Consider the following 12,500-nt stretch of genomic DNA (forward strand, 5'->3'; position numbering starts at 1 on the left):
AGGTATCCCACTACTCACCGTCTTACACTGCGCTCTCATAGACTGTATACAATATCTATAGGCTATCTATCTATCTATAGAAGCTTCATTGCCTTTTCGGTCATAAACACAACCCTGTGTTTTCTGGCAAATACTAAACTTGGTCTTGCGCTACCTTAGGATTTTGCACCACAGATGATGGACATGGACATTCCTCCACGTTCATCAGCTAGCTGGCAAATAAGCTAAGCAGCAGTAAAGATGGCTCATTGAGACCAGAGAAGAAATTCAAGTGATTGATATGATTATGACAAATCACGTCAATCTGTCAATCAAAGTTAAATGCCGATGTGGGTGGGAACAATTCACACAATTTACGTTCCAACAGCATGAAGTGACATGGCTCCTTACACTGTCAAAGTCTGAGATGATTTCATTGAGAAACCTCAGACACTCAATGCCCCCATTGTTGATGCTCTCCTCTGTGTAGAAGTCTGAGAAGTTGGGGATGGAGGCGAACATAACGCCAATCTCATCGTAAGACTGACTGTACAGCTCCTGTGTGGAAGACCAGAAAGGAGGAAATCAAGACACAATTGAAATACAGGGTATACCACATTGTCATAAGGTCTCTTGCATACCCGTAATCTCCCGACTATTAGCCGCGGCTTATACATTGATTTTGCTAAATTTCTTCAGTTGTGAGGTTAATACAAGGAGGCAGTTAATATGGTGTTACTATGGTTATGTTTCTTTTAACTTGCATATAACACTGTCCTGCGGTTTATACACAGCGGCTTATATGCGGGAAATTACTGTATAGGCTACAGTAGAGTCTGTTTACATTTGTTTTCATATTACGTCTTGGGTGATCCGATCACAAGTGGTCTACCACATTGCTGTTTTCACAGTCCAAGAGGTACAGCCAGAGACATTGCAGACCACTTGTGGGACTAGTTCTGTCATATCCATTAGGCTTCCCATTGTCCAGGACACATCAGCACACATTAGCGTCTACACAAGTTATGTGGACAAATACATCTTAGACCACCTCTTATTACTACCTGAGAATCTAACACGGGTGATTTCACTAATTAGCTGAAATACATGGGTAATTAGAACCAGCTGTGCTAATTAGAATCATAAAACATGTGGTAGTCCAGTTAGTTTAGTTTCTGAAGCCTGAGGTTCAAATTCATAGCCAAACGTTCACCATTGTTTCCCAAACTTGAACACACCTTTACCCATCCCTGCTGGGCTACACTTTATTTAAAAATTGCTGTTAGGTGTTGTGTACTTAACATGTAATTACAGTGTCACTTTTTGTGACACTATTTAAACAGACATGCATAAGACTGTTCATGACACTGCCGTTTATTTTTTAAGTATGAGTATTTCTTGTTTTTAAATGTCATTTTTAATGTGGGCCTAACCTAGTCTTTTCTTGCTTGACATTAAGCAAAATTACATAACCTGCCAACATCTGTCATGACACCTACTGACAAAACTGTCAAAATAACCTTTCAATGTATGTCGTCATGACAACTTGACATTAATCAAGACAACAACTTTTTTTTGAGCGGGTTTCTCTGGAGGTAAATATAAATGGGTCGAGTGTGTGTGTGTGCGTGTGTGTGTGCTTGTGTGTGTTCTCTATTTATCTCACCTCGTCTCTCTTCTTGGAGCCCAGGAAGTGGCGGGCCACGTGCTCGGGCAGCATGTTGGTGACGAGGGCCTCGTTCCAGCGCCGCATCTCGTACACCTTCTCCTTCTGCTCGTGCACCTCGATCTTCCACAGGAACAGCGTGCGCGCCAGCTTCTCCACCTGGACAGCAGGGGGCGGTAGTTCCAATATTCAATATTTATGCAGTTCACATTTGGTGCTAAATGTCCAGTTATCCTCTCTTGTGTATTTTGAGCTATATGTAAGGGATAATGTATAGAACGCCGGTCATTATCGGAAAATAAGTCCCGACCGGATGAACAGAACCCCGACGTGCAGATTTAAAGCAACACTAAAGAGTGTGAGAGAACGAGTGAAGAGTAGAGAAGAGGGCAAGAGAAGATGAACAGAATATGAGAGAACAGAAGGACGAGTGGAGAGGGGGGCAAGAGAAGATGAACAGAGTGTGAGAGGAAGAGTGAGGAGGACAAGTGGAGACGTACGTGTCGGGCAAAGCAGTAGAAGCTGACCATCATGATGAAGATCATCACGGTCATCATGTACTTGGACGGTACCTGCTCAAAGCTGAGGGGAAAATTACATTCAGTTATTGATAGAGAACACACACACACACACACACACACACACACACACACACACACACAAAACACACACCAGGTACAGTACTCTTCCACAGCAATATGCCCATTTTGGTAAGAAGCTGAAATGAAGTCCAAAGAATATGAACCCATTTTCAACCAGAACACCAAGTGTAATATACAGACAAAAGACAGACAGGAGAATGGCTGTGTGTTCTGGCTTCACTATTCATCAGAGCACTCTATTGCAGTTCTAAAAGAAACTCTCTCCAAAACTGAGAGCTCTGTGATTCACCGCAGAAGTCCTGCCACTGGCCCCAGCTGTTGCGCAACTGGACCGCACCGTACGCTGGCGACCCGGGTTCGATTCCCACCCCGGGTCCTTTCCGGAACCCACCCCAACTCTCTCTCCCATTCACTCCCTGTCACTCCCAACTGTCTCGGTCATTAAAGGCATAAAAAAGCCCCCAAAAAAGAAAAAGAAGTCCTGGCACTGCTGACCTGTACTCCTTGAAGCGGGCCTTGTCGTACTGGTCGAAGATGTCGCTCCAGCCGTAGACGTTGACGACGCCGGTGGCCACGGTGATGAGCAGCATGAGCGTGAGCTTGACCATGTGGCTGACCTGCACCAGCATGGTGGTGGCAATGAGCGCCAGCACGGCGATGAAGCTGTAGTACTTGGGGTTCTCCCGGCAGCCCCCCGCCCCCGGGGCCAGTGTGGGGGCGGAGCCAGGGCCAGGGGCGGGGCCAGGGGCAGATACTGCAGGGGTGGAGCTGTTCCTGGGAGCTGGCATACAGCTGAGCTGCACAGAGGAGGAGAGGAAGAGAGACAGGAGAGGTGGCATCAGACCCCACGCTACGTCAATGCCAACTAGAATGAATAAAGGATGTCACTCAAATGTGGTGCAGATGCTATCAATTCTATTGCCATTCTGCCACAAGACACAAGACAATGCTAATGTGTGGGTCTTCTATTGGTAACCTTAAAGGTACACTATGCAGGTTTATTTAAACTTAAAGGTACACTATGCAGGTTCAGGTATTAAAAGGTACACTACAGTATGTAGGTTCAGGTATTTTGGCAACTGTAGAGCTCCTCCTAGAGATGACGTGATATATTTACATTTTACTCTGCAGTTGTAAATAGCCTACTTATCGTGGCTTGGTCCCTCTGTACACAATGAAAATGCTTTTGCTGTGGAGGTGAAGGATTACATACTGGGGAATAGCGACAAAATGGGTCTACAGTATATGTAATCTGAGTTGTCATAATGTTGTTATATGAAGAGATGAGAGAGAGAGAGAGAGAGAGAGAGAGAGAGGAGAGGCTGTCTAGTGCTCCTTACCATATCCACAATATCTGCCAAAGTGAGAATAAAGATGGCTGCCATGGCCCACGTGTTGCGTGCCCATCGTGTGTGATCGATCCACGTGGAGAAGGACACCAGCCTCTTAGGGAATACCTGTGTGTGTGTGTGTGTGTGTGTGTGTGTGTGTGTGATAATGAAAGAGGAGAAACAAAATGTAATCACATGCTAATATCACTCATCCACTTTATATATAGAATTTAAATAAGTTGCGTTATTGAGGTGTAAGAATGGAATTGGCTCAAACAATAGAATATTAAGCAGCAGTGCCCCTTTGACTTTCCCGACGGAAGGTGTATACCTCTGAAGTTCACCTACAAAAGGGACCCAAAGATCCAGATCTCCTTATATGGGCAAAGATGGGACCCGGAAGGTGAACTTCAGAGGTCTATGTCCAGCAACTCCACTACATAGCAGCAAACCCAGGAACATATTGTCCAGATCAGGCCAGATTAGGTTAGGAGTGTATCTATTTCATGTCTGCACCAGAGGCACGTGAGCAGAGGCTTCCTGTGTGACCAGGCTGGGGTGCACTGCCCCAGGCAGACAATAACAATACTGGGCAGTTGGACTGCAAGAGGACACCTCATGACACCTCATGAAGGGACCCTCTCTCATCGAGCGCTAGGAGCGCATGGTGGCTGTCCCTGTGCCCAATATATCTATATAGAACATCATGCATCTGGAACTATGGGTATCTGTGCCCAATATATCTATATAGAACATCATGCATCTGGAACTATGGGTATCTGTGCCCAATATATCTATAGAACATCATGCATCTGGAACTATGGGTATCTGTGCCCAATATATCTATAGAACATCATGCATCTGGAACTATGGGTATCTGTGCCCAATATATCTATAGAACATCATGCATCTGGAACTATGGGTATCTGTGCCCAATATATCTATATAGAACATCAGGCATCTGGAACTATGGGTATCTGTGCCCAATATATCTATAGAACATCATGCATCTGGAACTATGGGTATCTGTGCCCAATATATCTATATAGAACATCATGCATCTGGAACTATGGGTATCTGTGCCCAATATATCTATATAGAACATCATGCATCTGGAACTATGGGTATCTGTGTCTGTGCATGTGCATCTGTGCACGGTGGCCGTCCCTGCGCCCAATATATCTATATAGAACATTATGCGTCTGTAACTATGGGTATCTATGTCTGTACACGTGCATCTGTGCTTGTCTGTGTGTGTGTGTGTCTCTGTGTGTGTGTGTGTGTGTGTGTTTGTGTTTATCTAAGCATGCATGACTGCCTACTGAAATGATTGGCGGGGCCTGGCGCTGTGGCAGGAAGCGGTGGACAGTACCAGTCGATATGGGTCCATGACTGTACCAGTCAATTGAAAGTGCACTGACCGAACTAATGAGGTTAAATCAAACAGACTGGTGAGAAGAGCATGTCCCTGGCACAGCCCATAATACTGCCCATCCTTCGCTGCCAGCTATGGCTGTCAGACACATCACCACCGTCCAGCTCACTAACTTTACATAAGGGGCTCTGTGCATCAGCAACATACAATTGCAGTCTGACATCAGCACGAGCAGAATAGTTTTGGGTTTACATACAGTGCGTCTGCAATGATATGAAGTAATCCAGTGCAATTAATGGTTTTAAATACAAAATGTATTAAACAAAATATTCAAGGATGACTGGTTTATCAACAGTAACCTTTAACCTTTGCATTGGTAGTCCAGTGTTGCCTGGGCATATCTTGCAGGCTCAGCAAAATGACTTCTCACATTGAGCTGAGACTGAGATGGCTCTGATGGTAACTTGTTGAAAATACTGAAGTAAAGGAATGTACGCGCATCCATATAATTGCGACAGGCGCTGGATATGGGCACAAACGTAGTCAAAGGAAAGATATCCGCACACGGTCTTACATGCTCCCGGTTAAATAGCAAAGTACCATGTTTTGTGTATTTTCCAGTCATGCTATAAAGGCATGCTTCTACCCCAGAATGTCTCAAACTCTGAAGGCAGCTCGTAGCGTACAGCATAATAAATGGTCTGGTCACTCACTCGAGGGAAAATGGCCGCCAGAGAGCAGATGGTGAGGATGAGCAGCAGGACTTCACCTACAACCAGAGTCACGTAGTTCGCTATCAACCTACACACACACACACACACAAAAATAACAATCAGTTAATCAGATGATGGTAGAGTTAATGGCTATTAACTTCTCATCTAGTTTAAACATCATATCTGTACGCAAGTGTTGTGTTTGTTACACAGGAATTACACAGTAATTTCAGATTAATACACAGCACACTGAACAGGTTGTACTGAACATTCATGTCTCACTGCTTGAGAGATGGACGTCTTGCGGTTTTTGGCGTGATTCCACACACACACACACACACACACACACACACACACACACACACACACACACACACACACACACACAATGGGTAGACAAAAGCCTCCACAACAATGGTGAAGAGTGGGATTCTCTGTCTCTAACTACATCTGACACACACACACACACACACACACACACACACACACACACACACACACACACACACACACACACACACACACACACACACACACACACACACACACACACACACACACACACACACACACACACACACAGCGTTGATGAAGGCCTCCACAACAATGGTGATGAGCCGGATTCTCTGTCTCTAACTACATCTGACACACACACACACACACACACACACACACACACACACACACACACACACACACACACACACACACACACACACACACACACACACACACACACACACACACACACACACACACACACACACACACACACACACACACAGCGTTGATGAAGGCCTCCACAACAATGGTGATGAGCCGGATTCTCTGTCTCTAACTACATCTGACACACACACACACACACACACACACACTCACGTGGGGTCGATGAGGGCCTCCACCACGGCGGTGAAGAGCAGCACGACGCAGGAGCAGCTGAAGGCGGCTCCACTCTGCTTCTCCTTCTCCACGCTGAAGCGCGTCTCCAGCTCCGGGTCGGTGAAGCGCAGGGACAGCCGGTTGGTGTACTTCCCCTTCAGACTGGGGGAACAGATGGAGGACATCACACGGAGAGTTCACACACACACACACACACACACGAACACACACACACACACACACATACACAGACACGGCTGTCTACATAATAACCCCCCCCCCCCCCCCCGTTCCTCTTTGTGTCACTCTGTCTAACTGTCTATTCCTCTAAAACAGATACACTGGCACACGCACACACGCACACACACACACAGAGACAGACACACAGAAAGACACACAGATACACACACACAGAGACACACACACACACACACACAGAGACACACACACACACACACACACACACACTCTCTGTACTCACGCCTGGACAGTCTCTCTCTCCAGCAGGGCCTCGTTGAGGAGCTTGTTGAGCTCCTGTTCGTTCTCCTGCGCGTCAATCACTCTCTCCGCCAGGTCCCGCAGACGCAGACGCCGCCGGGGGTTGGGGAACGACGGGTTAACCACCTACATACAGAGAACACAGGAGTGTGTGTGAGTGAGTGTATGTGTGTGTGTGTGTGTGTGTGTATGTGTGTGTGAGCGAGTGTATGTGTGTGTGTGTATGTGCGTGTGTGTGTTTGTGTATGTGTGTGTGTCTGTGTGATAGATAGATGCAGACACGCAGATAACAGACAGATATGTAGAGGGATGGATGCACAGACATACAAACGCAGTGATAACAGACATACAACAGACAGAGATTCATGAAGTCATGGATGAACAGACAGACAGACAGACAGACATCTGCCAAGATAGCAGACTGAGGTATGGAAAGGCACAGATGGACAAACAGTTGCAGAGACATCAGACAGACAGACAGACAGACAGACAGACAGACAGACAGACAGACTGTACATGCAGAAAGACAGACAGGCAGACAGACAGACAGACAGGCAGACAGACAGGCAGGTAGGTAGGCAGACAGACATGAGCAAACGAGACCTTAGTGTCCAGCTCCTCTGGCTCCTCTGGTGTTGTGCAGGTGGTGTTAACGCTGCCGTTACACTCCGTGGTGTTAATCAGCAGCGGAGAGTTGCCATTAGACGAGGTGACGGACAGTTTCTGTGAACACACAGGAGAGAGGAGACATCACCTGTCAGCACCTTTACTCACAAGCAGGGTATTTGCAAAACCTGTCCAAACAGCCTGTGATAGGTGTCATGCCCTGGAGTGAGCTGTCTAGTTTCTGGAATTAGCTGTTAATTTGTCTGTGAGAAATTCATTTTCATGTGTGGGGTGTATTTTTTAAAACATTTTTTTATGGGTTTGTTGAGCGTTAAGTCAGAGGTGCATCCCAATTCGGGGAACAGAAGCGATCGTTTGTGGGAATTGGCTTTTTGCGCTTTGAATTGAAGTGATGAATTTGAACTGATCAATTTGACATTTTACTCACAAAACGCTTAAAAACGAAAACACATGTCACAAATACCCCGTTTGCCAAATCTGAGCACACCTTTGGCTCCAAACTCGACGTACCAATAATCTCACTTGACGACTTGATTCTCTCATGTGCTTTGCTTATTTTCTGGTGTACTTTGTTTATTTTCTGGAGTAAGGTGTTTCTTGTCAAGTGCACAGTGGTCATTTTCTGGAGTAAGGCATTTCTTTTCTGGTGTGCATTGGTCATTTTCAGGTGTAAGGTGTTTCTTGTCTTGTGTACAGTGGTCATTTTCAGGTGTAAGGTGTTTCTTTTCTGGTGTGCATTGGTCATTTTCAGGTGTAAGGTGTTTCTTGTCTTCTGCGCAGTGGTCATTTTCAGGAGTAAGGCGTTTCTTGTCTTGCTACAGTGGTCATTTTCAGGTGTGTTTGCGTGCCAGTTAACACTCACCACTCCGTTGATGCCGCTCTTGCCCAGAGGCCCCTTGGGCACCACCACCAGGTAGGTCTCGATGCCGCGCTCCTTCAGGTACTCACAGCGGTCGCCGCCGCTGCCCGGCTCCACGTCAAACTCACCGTGCAGACACTCCAGGGTGCTCTGGGAGATGTGCACGCGCCTGAGACACACACACACACACACACACACACACACACACACACACACACACACACACACACACGAAAATCAACCGTTAAAAAGGCTGATTATCATCAAAGACACCTATCAGCATTGAACTGTAAGACACTTAAACTGTTTGTATTTTATATTCAAGCATATAATTGTAAGTCTTCTAAAACATGCAAACATTGGTATTCTACCAATGGTCTGGCCAAATTGCAGAGTCACACAAAACATGGACGGTCTTCAGTAGTGATATTCTGTTGCATGACCCTACAGTGTATATATATATCCAACTATCAGCTGCAGAGGTTATCATCACACATGAGAGAGAGCTGTGTTCCTGCTCACCCTGGGATCCCTCCAGCCTCCATCTTGTTGGCCACGGTGACGTCCGTCGACCAGACGTCGTACTGCCAGCGCTTCTGGCCCAGGACGCCCCCCAGGACCGTCCCCGAGTGGACGCCCACGCGCATGTCCACGTCCGTCTGCGTCTTCTCACGCACGTACCTGCCAGAGAGAGGAGAGAGAACGACCTTCACAACAGGGCACAACCAGAGAGAGAAGAGAGAACGACCACGCCGCCTTCACAACAGGACACAACCAGAGAGAGGAGAGAGAGCGACCACGCCGCCTTCACAACAGGGCACAACCAGAGAGAGGAGAGAGAACGGCCGTGCCGCCTTCACAACAGGACACAACCAGAGAGAGAAGAGAGAGCGACCACGCCGCCTTCACAACAGGACACAACCAGAGAGAGAAGAGAGAGCGACCACGCCGCCTTCACAACAGGGCACAACCAGAGAGAGAAGAGAGAGCGACCACGCCGCCTTCACAACAGGGCACAACCAGAGAGAGAAGAGAGAGCGACCACGCCGCCTTCACAACAGGACACAACCAGAGAGAACGACCACGCCGCCTTCACAACAGGACACAACCAGAGAGGACGACCACGCCGCCTTCACAACAGGACACAACCAGAGAGAGAAGAGAGAACGACCACGCCGCCTTCACAAAAGGACGCAACCAGACCATTTCTCCGCACTCACTCTGCACAGAGAACGACAATACGGCCATCCCAATAGAGACAGAGCAGAACACCTCTCCACAGTCAGTCAGGGTCTCACTTCTGAAGTGTGACTGCCTTTCACACATATGCTACCACTGGAAGTGTAATACTCAAAGCTAGTAGGGTATTCACACTGCCAAATATTTTTGTCCTAAAAAACACATTTCCGACACACACTCACAGAACCACAAAATAACTCGGTCCTGTAAGAGACCACCACTGTTATTATTATTCTTCAAACCCTAATTACAGAGCAACCAGAGAGTTTCTTCTGACTCATCTTAAAATGGAATCAATTAATTTTTTTCTCATCAATCTACACACAACACTCCACAAAAAAAGCAAGCGTTTGGAGTGTTTTGTAAATGTATAAAAAATGAAAGACTGAAATATTCAATTTACGTACTGTAAGTATTCAGACTCTTTGTTATGACTTGCAGATCTGTGTCTTCACACAACCCTGTCTCGCAGGTCTACGGACATTTCTCTCAACCTCGTGGCTTGGTTTTCACTGTGACATACGCCATCAACTGTGAGATCTTATATAAAGAGACGTCTGCCTTTCCTAATAATGGCCAGAGAATTAACTTAGGCACAGGTGGACTCTTATCAAGTAGAAGCATCTCAACGACTATTGATAGAAGTACGATGCACCAGACTTCAATTGCAAGTGTAATAACAAAGGATCTGAATACCTATGTAAATTGACTTATCTCAGTATAGTTTTTATACATTTACAAAACACTCCAAACACTTGATTTTTTTTGTCGAGTGTTGAAGCATTTGTGTTTAGATTGATGAGAAAATAAATGAATTTAATCCATTTTAAGATGATTCTGAAACACAACAAAATATGGAAAACTTGAAAGGGTCTGAAAACGTTCCGGTTGCTCTGCATCTGAACCGGTGATAACCAAAAGCTGAGGATTCCACTTGGGTCCAGCGCAACATGACTGATGAGGTATCAAGTGCAAAATCCCAGAAATGAGCAGCATTGTACAGTAATTTCCTGTGTATAAGCCGCAGGGCAGTGTTTTATGCAAGTCAAAAGACACAAAATCATATTAATACCATGTTAACTGTCCCCATGTATTAACCTCATAGCAGAAGAATTTTAGCAAAATCAATGTATAATATAAACCGCGGCTAATAGTCGGGAAAATACGGTAGTGAGGGTTGAGGAGGAGAAGGAGAACTCACGAGATGGCCTCCACCATGGCCACCGTGGCGGTACATGTACGTGTGTGTGTGTGTGTGTGTGTGTGTGTGTGTGTGTGTGTGTGTGTGCTAGGATTGAGGAGGAGGAGGAGAACTCACGAGATGGCCTCCACCATGGCCAAGCCCATCATGATGGAGCAGGCGGCGTGGTCGTCACGGTAATCGGGGAGCCCACAGATGCAGTAGTAACAGTCACCAAGGATTTTAATTCTCAGCTGGTGGTATTTCTGCACGAGCAAGACAAGAGACAGATAAAAGGGAGAGAATTCACACACAGAGAGAGAGAGAGAGAGACACACACACACACACACACACACACACACACACACACACACACACACAGAAAAAAACATTTACAAATGGTCTGCTTTTCTTCTTGATCTTTCCAGAGAGCGCAAATTAAGTCTCTTTAAACTAATCAAATCGATGTTTTGATCTTAATATGAGATTAATAACACTTTCATTTTTATTTCTTGCAATGTAGCAAACTAAATGTCTTTTGTGAAAATCATCAATGTAGCATACACATTTCCTGTAAGTAAGCATGCCTGTCCGGAGTGTGTGTGTATAAAGGTATAGGACACAGTTATAGTGTTAATGGTTGTATGTCTCACTATATGTATATGTGTGTGTGTGTGTGTGTGTGTGTGTGTGTGTGTGTGTGTGTGTGTGTGTGTGTGTCTGTGTTTGTGTATGTGCATGTATTAAGATGTATACATATTTGTGGTTGCCTGCATGTGTGAGTATGTGTATTGTGTATGCAAATGTGTGTGTGCAAGACTGTGTGAAGGAGGGTTCAAGTGTATGCACATGTGTGTGTGTGTGTGTATGGAATGTGTGTGTGTGTATGGAATGTGTGTCTGGTTAGGATGGGTGTGTGTATGTGAGTGTTAATGTACACACACACACACACACACACACTCTGACTCACCGCGGCCAACTTGTCAAAGCGCGCAAACAGTTCATTAAGCAGCTTGACCAGCTCCTGGGCACTGCAGGACGATGAGAGCTGGGTGAAGCCAACGATGTCTGCAAACAGAATACTGTGGCCAGAACACACACACACACACACACACACACACACACACACACACACACACACACACACACACACACACAGGCAGAGAAAAAGAGGTATGTTTACATTAAAAATCAATGTTCTGCGGATAACATTCAGATCAGTTGACAACAAGACTGTCCCAGTTCTCCACAGGCATGAAGCGTGGCAATGCATATGTGTGTGTGTGTGTGTGTGTGTGTGTGTGTGTGTGTGTGTGTGTGTGTGTGTGTGTGTGTGTGTGTGTGTGTGTCTGTGCACACGCATTAATACCTGATGCTGTGAGCTATGTGGAAAGTTATGTGAATGCGTATGTGTGTGAATGCGTATGTGTGTGTGTGTGTGTGTGTGTGTGTGTGTGTGTGTGTGTGTGTGTATGCGTGTGTGTGTGTGCACACGCATTAATACCTGATGTGAGCTGTGGGAAGTTATGAGAATGTGTGTGTGTGTGTGTGT

General features: G+C 46.0%; 1 protein-coding gene across 1 annotated transcript in view; it reads right to left on the bottom strand.

Moving 5' to 3' along the window:
• The window catches only part of adcy3a (adenylate cyclase 3a), a 28,097-nt gene that overhangs the window by 3,671 nt on the left and 11,926 nt on the right, over positions 1–12,500 (bottom strand). The window contains exons 4-16 of the mRNA XM_062538210.1: positions 11,919–12,030; positions 11,087–11,214; positions 9,052–9,210; positions 8,533–8,698; positions 7,647–7,766; positions 7,027–7,169; positions 6,546–6,707; positions 5,667–5,754; positions 3,588–3,704; positions 2,743–3,044; positions 2,146–2,227; positions 1,646–1,804; positions 391–537 (exon numbers count right to left, since the gene is read on the bottom strand). Coding sequence (XP_062394194.1) covers positions 391–537; positions 1,646–1,804; positions 2,146–2,227; positions 2,743–3,044; positions 3,588–3,704; positions 5,667–5,754; positions 6,546–6,707; positions 7,027–7,169; positions 7,647–7,766; positions 8,533–8,698; positions 9,052–9,210; positions 11,087–11,214; positions 11,919–12,030 — 1,885 coding nt within the window. The remainder of the gene's footprint in view (positions 1–390; positions 538–1,645; positions 1,805–2,145; positions 2,228–2,742; positions 3,045–3,587; positions 3,705–5,666; positions 5,755–6,545; positions 6,708–7,026; positions 7,170–7,646; positions 7,767–8,532; positions 8,699–9,051; positions 9,211–11,086; positions 11,215–11,918; positions 12,031–12,500) is intronic.

This window comes from Sardina pilchardus, chromosome 6 (assembly GCF_963854185.1).
Source record: "Sardina pilchardus chromosome 6, fSarPil1.1, whole genome shotgun sequence".
NCBI classification, from domain to species: Eukaryota; Metazoa; Chordata; class Actinopteri; order Clupeiformes; family Clupeidae; genus Sardina; species Sardina pilchardus.